Source organism: Pelodiscus sinensis, chromosome 30, assembly GCF_052426305.1.
Source record: "Pelodiscus sinensis isolate ZL-2025 chromosome 30, ASM5242630v1, whole genome shotgun sequence".
In the NCBI taxonomy this organism is placed as follows: Eukaryota; Metazoa; Chordata; order Testudines; family Trionychidae; genus Pelodiscus; species Pelodiscus sinensis.
Genome location: NC_143081.1, coordinates 352,119 through 364,385, shown reverse-complemented (window position 1 = coordinate 364,385; position 12,267 = coordinate 352,119). Strand labels below are relative to the sequence as shown.

The window sequence follows — 12,267 nt, the reverse complement described above, 5'->3', positions numbered from 1 at the left end:
CACAGCCTTGGGCAACTCACTCAGGATGAAACTTGCCAAGGGATTGAGGTGCCCAAGGGAGATGATAAGAACCTGGAGGGATTTCCTAAAGTCCCTGTGCAAGCTAGGTTCCTAAATCCCATTGGAATCGGTACGAATTAGGTGCACAAGACTTCTAAAAAGCCTGCTAGGTGCCAGTCAGTATCTTGTAGGTGCCTAAATACCTTTAACCACCTGGTCATTGGTCACTACGGGCTAGATTGTTAAAGAGATTTAGGCCCCTACAGGGAACCATTGGGGTGTTGAAAGGGGCTTTTTGCAGTCAGTGGGAGTTAGGAGCTTTAAGGGCATTTGTACGTTTCACTCCGTGCCTGCAGACCTTGCAAACGCTGGCCTCAGCTGCAGCCGTGAAAGGGTGTCGGTGGGGCGGGGGATAGGAGCCATGTAGCCCCTGCTGTGGTCAGACCCATTGACTCTAGTCAGCGATGGGTGACTTGGCTCCGCAGAGCCATTTCATAGGTGCTGAGGGGTTTAGGCCCCCAAGCCCATGGGAGATGGGTGCCTCACTCCCTTAGGCAGGTTTGGAATTTCCAGTGCTCAGAACCAGAATGAAGCCGTGGGCAAGATCCCCCAGTGACACGCCTCGCCCGCCATGTAGTGGCTGATGCAGCCCATGTGGAGCAGCAGCTGTTCCTACACAGCCCCCCTCTGAGTCTGCCCACCCCCTTTCATTTGCCTTCTTTCCTCCCTAGCCGTGCCCAGGAGTCCTAGACACGGAGTGGGACCCCCATGTGCTCGGTGCTGCACAAACACCCACTGCCGTGAACTCCCCCGATCTCCCCTCCAGCACAAGCCCTGCCCAGCATACCCCGGGGTGTGGTTTGCCCCAAGAGCGGAATGAGTGCCATGAGACAGACAACCAGCACTCAAGGCTGGGCCGGCCCTGCTCCCCTGCCACTGTGGATACATACAGACCCTCTCTGTCTGTCCATCCCCATATGCCCCATTGATCCATCTATTCCCATTCATCCCATCTGTCTGTCTGTCTATCCCCACACACCCCATCTATCTATCTATCCATCCATCCCCATAACTCCATCCACTCCATCTATCTATCCCCATCCACCCTCTCTATCTATAGAGCCCCATACACACATACCCCTATCAATCTATCTATGTATCTAGCCACCCATCTATCCCCATAAACCCCCTCTATCTATCTATATATTCCCACACATTCTATCTATCTATCTATCTATCTATCTATATATTCCCACACATTCTATCTATCTATCTATCTATCTATCTATCTATCTATCTATCTATCTATCTATCCCCACACACCCCCTCTATCTATCTATCTATCTATCCCCACACACCCTCTCTATCTATCTATCTATCTATCTATCTATCTATCTATCTATCTATCTATCTATCTATCTATCCCCACACACCCCATCTATCTATCTATCTATCTATCTATCTATCTATCTATCTATCTATCTATCTATCCCCACACACCCTCTCTATCTATCTATCTATCTATCTATCTATAAACACCCCCTTTATCTGTCCATCCCCATACAGCACACTCCATTTTCACTGTTTTTAGTACTGTTGTGGCCATGTCAATCTCACAATGTTACAGACACAATGTGGGTGAGTTAAGGTCTTTTATTGGGCCACCGTATGTGGGCAAAAGAGACTTGCTCTAGAGCTCATACTGAGCTCTCCTTCGGGCAATGAAAGACAATCCGTCTCTCACTAGGCTTCCATTCCCAGCATGCATCTGCCTGTCTGCCCCTCTAACTCATTTCTTCCCCCTGCCCCAGAGGTGAGGGCCCAGCAGCACCCTGAGATGAGCTACTGTGGAAGATAAATGAAACCACCAAGCAGCAGACGGGTCCCCCTTCTGGCTCCCTGGCTCCCAGCCAGCCAGCAGGGGCAGGAGAGCCTGACACACTGTGAGTCTGGGAGAGTGTTTGGAAGAACTTGGATATTTAATGGGGCCCTCTGCCCCCGTTGCACATCTCCCCAAGACATCCACTCTCCCCATTGGCCCACCTTGGAATAGCCCCACCCAGCCACTCCGGGTATGTCTACACTACCCCCCCAGTTCGAACTAGTGCGGCTCTGGGTCCCAGGATCAGGGAGCGCAAACACAGTGCATTGGCGTGCACGGTCTGCCTGTGCCTGTGAGAACAAGGAGCTATGGCTGTGCTGAGGAGAGAGAGGATGCTCCCTGGGGCGCCCTGGCTCTGGGAAGGTGTCAGTCTCATGGGGGAGAACCCACAGGACATGCATTCCCACAGCAATGCCGGGGCCCAGAGACCTAGTGCGAGCCTGGGATGGGCCAAGGAGGGCTCTCGCGTCGTCTTTGTGGCAGGTGTGGGTTAGGGTTAGGTGTCGCTGGATCCCGTCTGGCATTCACAGTCCCAGACAGGCACTGACAGAGGGGTGAGGGCTCAGAGACAAGGCAGGGGAATGACGGAAGGATCAGCCCCAGCAGTGATGTGACTCCGGCCATTTCAATGGCGTTCCACCAGCAGAGGCACAGCCGTCCTGTCTAAAGGACGATTCGGGACGGGTGCCCCACAGCCCACACTTTGGGGTGAGGGGGCTCCATGACAGCCCCCTCAGCTATCCCATGGGCTGGACATGTGGGGCCCAGCATGGTGCAGGAAATAAACTTGGGGGCCTGCCTAAGACTGTCAGCAGAGTCGGGGTCCCCTGCACTCACTGCAGCAGCAGGGAGATGGGCAGCAGGGCCCAGCAGGGTTGCTCCAGCTCCAGGCATGGTGGTGGGTGTGGGTGAGGGGGCTTCCGTTAAGAGGTGAAATGAGGCGGAGAGGAGCAGAGGCGGGGAGTTGTCCTGGATCCCACACCTGAGGCACAGGGGGGTGGAGAATTCCTAAGGCTCAGCATGTCCCAGAAATGGCTCTGCACAGAGAACATGGAGTGAGTTTCCTGAAGGCAAACACATGAACTGAGTTCCCAGAGCCCATGGGAGTTGAGTGGGTACAAGCCCTTTCTGGCTTTCTAAATTCTCCTCATTTCTCCCAATAGTTTCATTCCCACAAGGCTGCGGGAGAAAGGGAAGACATTCTAGTGCAGCTACCCACATTGGCTGGGCTGGGTTTAGCCACCTTTCAATTTCTTGAGTGCAGCCTTCACGTCCTTATTCCTCAGCGTGTAGACCAGCGGGTTCATTACTGGGGTGACCACGTCACAAAAGATCTGAATGCGGGTGGCCACCATAGGGCTGAGGGAGGGCTGGGTGTAGAGGAGGGCACAGGGCCCGAAGAAGAAGCACACCACCGTCAGGTGGGAGGCGCAAGTGGAGAAGGCTTTCTGAGCATGCTCAGCACTGCGCATCTTCACCACAGAGGCCGCAATCCTTACGTAGGACATGAGGATGAGGGAGAAGCAAAATAGGGGCACCACAACAGTGTTGGTGAAAGTCACGGTCCTGAGCACATATGTGTCTGCACAGGCCAGCTTGGCCACCGGTACGATGTCACAGAAGAAATAGTCCATCACATTGGACCCGCAGTAGGGCAGCGTGAAGGTCAGGCTGGTGAGGATGGTGGCATGGAAGGAGCCGCAGATCCAGCTGCTGATGGCCAAGAGTGCACAAACTCTGCGGTTCATGATGAGCAGGTAGCGCAGTGGGTGGCAGATGGCCACGTACCGGTCGTAGGCCATGACTGTGTAGATTAGGCATTCAGTGATGCCCAGGAAGTGCCAGAAGAAGAGCTGGGCCATGCACCCACCCAGCGAGATGGCTCTACTATTGGCCAAGAGGTCGGCCAGCAATTTTGGTGTGGTGGTGGAAGAGCATCCGAGATCTATGACGGCGAGGTTGCAGAGGAAGAAGTACATGGGGGTGTGCAGGTGAGAGTCAACGAGGACAGCTGCTAAGATGAGCAGGTTGCTCAGCAGGGAGCAGAGTAAGAAGACTGAGAAGCAGATGAAGAGGATGTTCTCAAGGCCTTCGGTGTTGGGGATGCCTAAGAGGATGAATTCTGACACCACAGTGCGATTCTCCATTTCCATGTGGAATTGAGTTATTCCTGGTGGCACAGAGATAATGGAACTAGATTAGAAAGTTTAATAAACTATGCACCCCACCAGCCTTAATCTCAAAAGACAAATCTTCACCAGCCTAAGATTGGTGAAAGCGAGTGGAGAGTCACCACTTATATTTGGTGGAGTCTGTGTGATTCTGCTCCCTTCTGATTATTTCTTACACCTCTGCCATCATCGCATCATCATCAGGGAGGAAAAGAAAGATGCCAGAAGGAGAGGAAATAGTCATGAATTGGAACGTGCACTTTCTTGAGTCTTTGGGGCCTTCACAATGTGTGTACAAGGCAGAAAGAAAACCTCCAAAATGTTTCAGCATGATAATGTCATTTCTCCTGTATGTGTACATAAAGAAAAACTGAACATAGAATGGAAAAGAAAGAGAAAGGTTCAGAGACTGGAAAGTTCTATGAACTAATCTAGTACGTAACAGGCTATTAAATTCTACCTGACACATACGCCTTACCCCGAGCTTGGCGATTTGACTTATACCAAAGCACTTCAGTACTCAAACAACTCAACTTTATTGCCCTCAAGCAGAAAGCCGGATAGATCAAGAGCCATCAGCACTCAAGGCTGGGAACGGACAGAGTGAGATACATGGACTATCCCAGCAGAAGCTGAAAACACCCCAAAGGTCGCTGCAGATCTGGCCTGGGGGAAGTTCCATGCGCACATGGAATCTGGTGATTGGTTTGACCCAAGCCAGAACAGACCAGTTCATGTGAGACTGAGAGGTTCTGTACCAGGTCTGAGCTCTGGGCTGCCCCAGCTGGTGGCCAGGTAGAGAGACCGGAGAGAGAGAAGGAGAGAAAGAAACTGTCCCGAAACAGAATGAAGGCAGAAATGGACAAGGAGGACACGCCAATAGCTTACGTTTTGTGCCTCAGTGCAGAGTCACACAGTCACCGGGCGGTGGGAGCCTTTAGCTCTTTCTCCCCTCTGCTCCACCTGCAATCAGCCCCTCAGCCCAATCCGCCTGAGCTCTGAGCACGGTTCCTGCCATGGGGATGTGTAGAGAGTCTCTCTCACTGGCACACCTGACCTGTGTAGGGACTGTGCAACACTGACCCAGTCATTGTGGGGACCCCAGAAGTGTTCATGAGCTCAGGCTGCAGGAACATTTATGATGCTCTTGAGCCCGGCCTTTGGGAGCTGAGCCCTTAGGCAGCTCCCTCCCCCTGTCTCAGACTTCAGCAGAGGGAGCAATTAACTAGCCCTTTGCCTCAGCTGTTTTCCAGTTAGTGGCTTGGGACAAAGGGCCACCTGTGTTAGAAGAAGGTGTGAGAAACGTGGCAGGAGGTAGCTGTCATGGTTGTTTCAGAGGGGGCTCCTTGGACTTGTCACTGCTTGTGGTAAAGGTCCCACCAACCTCTCTCCTGGGGCACTCCAACGACACTGTCCTGCTGTGCCAGAATTTCAGGTCTACCCCAGACTTGCCACAATGTTCTGATAATATCCCCCCAGCAGAGCAACATAGACCTTGAACCAGCTGAGTTTGGGGCCTTGGACACAGCCCAGGAACACAGCCTTCACAGGGACCAGCACTCCAAATCAATCCATCTCACTCCATACACAAGTTTTTCACAGTGAAACTTGTCAGCAAAAGAGAGCTATGCACACTGGTTGATCCCCTCAGGTAGCAATCATTTACACTTGGCTTGATATTGAATACAAGTGTTTTATTAAGTATAAAAATGAGATTTAAGTTCTTGCAAGTGATGACTGATCAAAGTAAATTATTAAGACAAAATAAACAAATGGGCTAGTTAATCCTATTTGAATAAGAAACTTGTTAAATGAAAATTTTTATCCTGACAGTTGTTTAATTATCTTTTTACAAGTTGGGTAGGCTCCTAGCTTGGGGCCAATCCTGCCCCTTCTTCAGTCTTACATGTTTCCTGCAGGTATCTTGGCTGTCTTGCCAATCCCCCAATTGTTTGGTTTCCCACTTTTCTATCCCTTTTATCCAAGGCAGATATTTTTTGTGCTCAGCTCAACATTTCTCATCCTGAGTGGAAAAGTACCAGATATAAAATGGGTTCTAGCATTAGGTACCCTGATTCCATGTCTTTGTAGGGCCAACCACAGGTTGTTCTTACAGGAAAAACAAAAACTATTCACAGGTCTTCGATCACCCAACCATTAAGGGTGTGTCTAGAGTGCAGGCTTTTTTTGAAAAAAGAGGGCCCACCCAGGGGCTCCAAAAGGTGGGCACCAGCCTGGACAGGGCCTGAAATAAAAAAATCTCCTGGAGCTCTGATCTCAGGAGGAAACCCTGCAGGCCCTGCAGTCACACTGCAGGAAAACAGACCTATATGAGCGCATGGCCCAGGGACCCGCCCATGTCCAGCCGTGTGAGAAAGCAGTGGAACCTCCCTTTCAAGCAGCTGAATACACATTCCACCTCAAAAAAAAGAAAAGACATTTATTTGGGGCTAAACCAAACATTTTGTTTTGACACAATAGAAACATTGCATTTCCATTTTCAAAAAAATATGTAAAAATGGTTGAAAAGTGAAGATTTTCAGAAAGAAGCATCATTTCCATTTTTTTCACAGCATCTTTAATGAAAAATTTGGCAAAATCAGCACACTTCCACAAAATCTTTTCATGTCCTCAAATTTGCATTCTTCACCAATATCAATTCAGCCCAAAAGTTCACCCCCATGCAGTTGTATTAGTCTGTAGTGTGTTAGGCAGAGCAGCCTCTTGGTAGTATTTTGTATAGATTGAGGGATGGGAATGAATCCTCGCATTTTAATTTACTAGGTTGAAAACCTTAGGAAAAATCCTTGTTTACAGCCTATGTAACACAATGCTCATTATAGGTTTAATGAGACCACAAAGAATTACATTTGCAATGAGTATTGAAACAAATTACTTGTAAGGCATAACTATCTTTTGTCATCAGAGTGTGGGATGGTTAAGCACCAGTGAATGACTAAAGCTTTGTCACTTAATTGCCAATGTAAACAAAGCCTAAGAAACCAGTTTCATGAGAATGTTGTTCTTAAGAATCCTGGGCCACATTTTTTACAGTTTTTATGTGTCTAAAGAGGAAGATAGTGACCTTGGCCTTTTTTCACTTAGTGCCGATCTCCCATTGGAAATGATAGGTATAAGGTGCACAGGTGGTTTTGAAGAGCTCAATAGGCACCTATTTGCCTCCTGAAGTGCCTAAACCCTATCGCGTTCTGGCTCATACAGATGCAAATAGCCCATTCAGCACCATGGACAGAGTCCCATCTTCTTCCCATTCCTGTAACTTCTACTAAAATATAGAATCATCAAATCCTAGAATGGAAAAGGACCTCAAAAGGTCATCAAGTCCAGTCCCCTGCTCTCACAGCAGGACCAAGCACCATCTAGATCATCCCTGACAGGTGTCTCTGTAACCTCTAGTGATGGAAATTCCACAACCTCCCTAGAGAATTTACTCCAGTGTATAACCATCCTGACAGTTAGGAAATATTTCCTAATGTCCAACCTAAACCTCCCTGATGAAATTTAAGCCCATTGCTTCTTGTCCCATCCTCAGAGGTCAAGGAGAACAATTTTTCTCCCTCCTTCTTCTAACACCCTTTTAGGTACTTGAAAGTTGCTATCATGACTGTTATAGGCACCACAATATTCCATAAAGCACAGACTTTCAAAAGCGGTGGACAAAGGATGAGGTTTACAAAGGTTCTGAGAATGCAGAGAGGCTCCTACTAAGATTCAAACACACCCCCAAGTGCCTTATATCCAGTGATGTCCAACAGGATTTGCGTGCCTTTGAAAAATCTCCCCCAAAGTGATCAGCTCTTGTGGGGATGGGATCTCTAGATAGAGACTGTGGAGGGGAGAAGTAGCAGGCAGGCAGGTAGCTCTAGGATAGGAGCAACACTTCTTTGCATCATTTGAGGATTTGGCCCAGTGTATTTGAGGTGACGGAACAAGGGAAATGAGTGCTGGGCTGTTAAGAGTGGAAGAGAAATGGGAAAGCAACAAGACTCTATTGTTTGGGACTCAGAAAATCTGGATTCTGTTCTTGATTCTGCCACTGATCTTGGGCAAGTACTTCTCTGTGCCTCAGTTTCCTACCAATAGCTCCATTTGCTTCTTTAGATTGTGAGTGTTTTTCATGGCAGGCACTACCCCTTCTCATGTGTCTCTCCAATGCACTAAAGGTCCTCCAGAAGTTATGACAGCTGTAACAGTCATGATGCCCCAGCAAGAGAAGGGAGTCATGTTTGCTTCCTTTTCGCAAAGAGTGAATAACATCTCTCTTCCTTTGGTGACCAATGGAAAAATCTAATATACTTTCATGTTGGATTGTCCTAGAATGGATTTTTTCCAAGTTTTTCCCACTGCAACAAAACCATTTAATTTCATTTCAGGATGAACTACACATTTTGTTCAACCCAACATGAATTTTTGGCTTTGTTTCATTTGGGGATTATCTCTTTGGTTTTGTTTATTGACATAAAATAAATTTAGCTAAATTTCTAAAAAAACATCATTCTGAAACAGAAGACATCTGCTTCAAAAATGTTAAAATCAAACATTTTGATTTTTCTAATTCTTTGGTCTTTTTTAAAAATTGGAAACTATTCACTGAATTTGACCCTGATTTATGAATAGAGTCTGTATACCTTACCTGTATGTTTCTGTGAATAAAATATTCCTCCAAAAATGATCACCCATCTCTATATTCTGAATATGAAGACACCATTGAAACATCATTAGGTAGCAAATAATCATAGTTATTTAACCATCACAAGCTAGTTACATATACACATGCCTCCTTTATCAGATGTCTTCTTTAACAGTAGACAGGCAGTCTCACTGGAGGAGGGATATGAAACTACTTAATGGGGATCCTACGTAATTCCTAGAATTATTTTCTCTCCCTTCTAGGAACAAAAATGAGAGAGATGGTCACCCCGAATCACTCCACGGTGACTAAGTTCATCCTTCTGGGACTCTCCTCCAACTTATAGACACAACTGATCCTCTTCGCGGTCTTCCTACCCATCTACCTGCTGACCTTGGCTGGGAACATCCTTATTACAGTCACGGTTGTCCATGATCGGCACCTTCACACGCCCATATACTTCTTCCTCACCAACCTCTCCTTCATTGACGTGTGCCATGCCTTGGTCACTGCACCCAAGATACTGTTTGACTTCCTCTCCATAAAGAAGATCATTACCTTTGGGGTTTGCTTGGTACAGATGATCTTCCTCCACCCTTTTACCTGCGTAGAGGTCTTCGTCCTCACCATCATGGCCTATGACCGCTATCTGACCATCTGCAACCCTATGCACTACCTCACCATCATGAACCACAAGGTCTGCTTGCTGCTGGCCGGTGCCGGATGGCTGGGCAGGACCATGCACTCCATAGCTCTGACCTGCATGACCATCAATCTACCCTACTGTGGGTCCCAGGAGATAGACAATTTCTTCTGCAACTTGCCGCCGGTCATCAGGCTGGCCTGCACCGACACCTACATCATCGAAGCACTCATCATCACCAACTCGGGGCTCATCTCCATGATCTGCTTCGTGGTGCCGGTAGGTTCCTACAGCATTCTGGTCTCCTGGCAAAACCGCTTCTCCGAGAGGCGGTGCAAACCCCTTTCCACCTGCATCACCCACCTGATCGTGGTGACGCTCTTTCTGGGTCACTGCATCTTCACCTACTCCCACCCTTCCATCAGCTTCCCCGAGGACAAGGTGGTGTCAGTGTTCTTCACGGCCATCACCCCCTTGCTCAACCCCATCATCTACTCCCTCAGGAACGAGAACATGAAGCGGGCACTCAGTAATCTCCTGGGGAGACAGGTGGATGCCGAGGAGAAATAGAGCCCAGAGTTCAAGAAGAGATGTGTCCTCAGAGATGCTCCCAGATTCCCAGCACTATCCCCAATGGGGCTGCATGTGTCGGTAGTGACAATGGTTTTTCCTTGGTCCTTGGCTCTCATCTCTCTATAAGACTCATCACCTGGGCTTTGCATCCACTCAGCTGGGACTAATTGACATTATTTTCAGGCATGAACTTATTCTGTAAAATACGTGTCCAAATTGGGCTTTGTCAGGGCTTTTTCAAAGTTCCAATTGACTGATTGATTGGAAATGTTCAGTAATATGAAAGCCTCAATTTTGTTTCCATGTTTAAAAGTTTATTTTTTTCAATTTCAGTTTTTAAATAGGGAGCTCTAGTTTTCTTTTCCTACTCTGATTTGCCTTTTTCCTTCCTCCCTCTCCCTGGGGGCAGTAGAAAGGCAGGTGACTCCAATATGTCACTATACCCTATTTTAATGGACAATTTCTAAGTGAAATGGAAAGGTCTTTTGTCCTGAACTTTGCAGCTAGAAGGTGCCATATTTCTAAGGTGTTTAGATGCCTAGGGAAGCACATACATGCTCAGTGCAATTTCCTAAAGAACTCAGGCACATTACTCTTGATGATTTCAAGGAACCCACTTACCTCTCTATCGCTTTCAATGCCTAAACTCCCTTACAAATACAGGCCACACAGGGGCTGGACATGTTCCTGCACAGGCAGAAAATCTTCTTTAGAGGCAGCGCATGCTGGAACAGCCTGCATAGAGGAATATGTCCATCTCTGTATGCCTGATGAATAGATCTATGTACCCTCGTACAGCCCCTCTATTGAGCTAGCTATCCCTATACACCTTATCTAGCTAACTATGTATAAATCTCTCTATCCCCATACAACCCCTCCATCCATCTATCCACACACACACACTCTATCTTACTGACTATCCCCATACACTCCCTTCTATCTATCTACCCACCACTGTACACCGTATCTGCCATATATTGGCATTAGAAAGGCTCAGAAAAGGGCAACAAAAATGACCAGGGGTTTGGAATGGCTGCCATATGAACAGAGATAAGTAATACTGGGACGTTTCACCTTAGAAAAGAAGAAATGCAGGAGGGATATAATCGAGGTCTAAGAAACCATTACTGCTGTGAAGAAAGGAAATAAAGAAAAGTTATTATTCTCATAATATAAGGACTAGGAGGTCACCAAATGAAATGAATAGGCAGCAGGTTTAAAACAAACAAAAGGAAGTTTTTCTTCACTCAGCGCACATTTAACCTGCAGGACTCCTTGCCAGAGGATGTTGTGAAGACCAGGACTTTAAAATGGGTCAAAAAAGAAGTAGATGAATTCATGGAGGATGGGTTCATCGATGGCTGTTCGCCAGGATGGGCAGGGTTGGTGTCTCTAGTCTCTGTTTGTCAGACGCTGGGAATGGGCGACAGGGGAGGGATCAGGTGATGATTCCCTGCTCTGTTCACTCCCTCTGGGGCATTTGGAATGGCCACTGCCAGAAGACAGGACTGGGCTAGACAGACCTTTGGTCTGACCCGGTGTGGTCACCCTGATGTGCTTCTCTATCTATCCATACCCATACAAACTCTCTCCTGTTTTTAGTGCTGTTCTGACCATGTGCAACCCACAATATTACAGGCACAAGGCGGATGACGTAAGGTCCTTTATTGGGCCATTGTATGTGGGCGAAAGAGTCTTGCTTTTCAGCTCACACTGAGCTCTCCCTTGGGCCTGGAAAGACACGTTCTCCCTCGCAAGCCTTCCATTCCCAGTACGTATTGGCCTGTCTGCCCCTCTAACCCATTTCTTCCCCAGAGGGCAGGGCCCAGCAGCACCCCGAGATGGGCTGCGGCGGAAGACAAACAAAACCACCAAACAACAGACCGGCCCCCCTCCCACCTCCCCCCTGTCCTCCAGCCAGCCACCAGGTGCAGGAGAGCCTGACACGCTGTGAGTCTGGGAGAGTGTCTGGAAGAACCTGGACATCTAATGAGTCCCTCGGTGCCCCTGTTGCACATCGCAGATCCCGTAGTCCCCAGCCCAGGACCCCAGGGCAGGCTGTGCTGAGGCTGACAGAAGAGGTTATATATTTGGAGAAGAACAATAGAGCTCAGAATTGGTGGCAACGCTGAACCAGACAAGGCATTTACCAAGAGCTCTGATCTCCCCGTAAGTCAGTCTTTATTACTCGGGAGGCGCTCACTGGGGGCATTTGCTGCCAGCTACTCCTGTTTCATACCATATTAGATTCACAGCAGCTGAGGAAGTGGCCTGCTACCTTCCTACTTTTAACCTCGCTAACAGCTGCATTGCTCCACTTTTACACGGTGGGATTGCCCTGAAATCT

The 12,267-nt window shown here is 48.0% G+C and overlaps 1 protein-coding gene and 1 pseudogene across 1 annotated transcript; one reads left to right on the top strand and one right to left on the bottom strand.

Moving 5' to 3' along the window:
* Positions 1-3,117: 3,117 nt before the first annotated feature.
* Positions 3,118-4,035, bottom strand: LOC102446143 (olfactory receptor 10D3-like). The gene has a single exon (XM_006129271.3). The coding sequence runs from the start codon at positions 4,033-4,035 to the stop codon at positions 3,118-3,120; it is 918 nt and encodes a 305-aa protein (XP_006129333.2).
* Positions 4,036-8,975: 4,940 nt separating this feature from the next.
* LOC102456518 (olfactory receptor 4E1-like) lies at positions 8,976-9,917 on the top strand (annotated as a pseudogene).
* Positions 9,918-12,267: the final 2,350 nt, after the last annotated feature.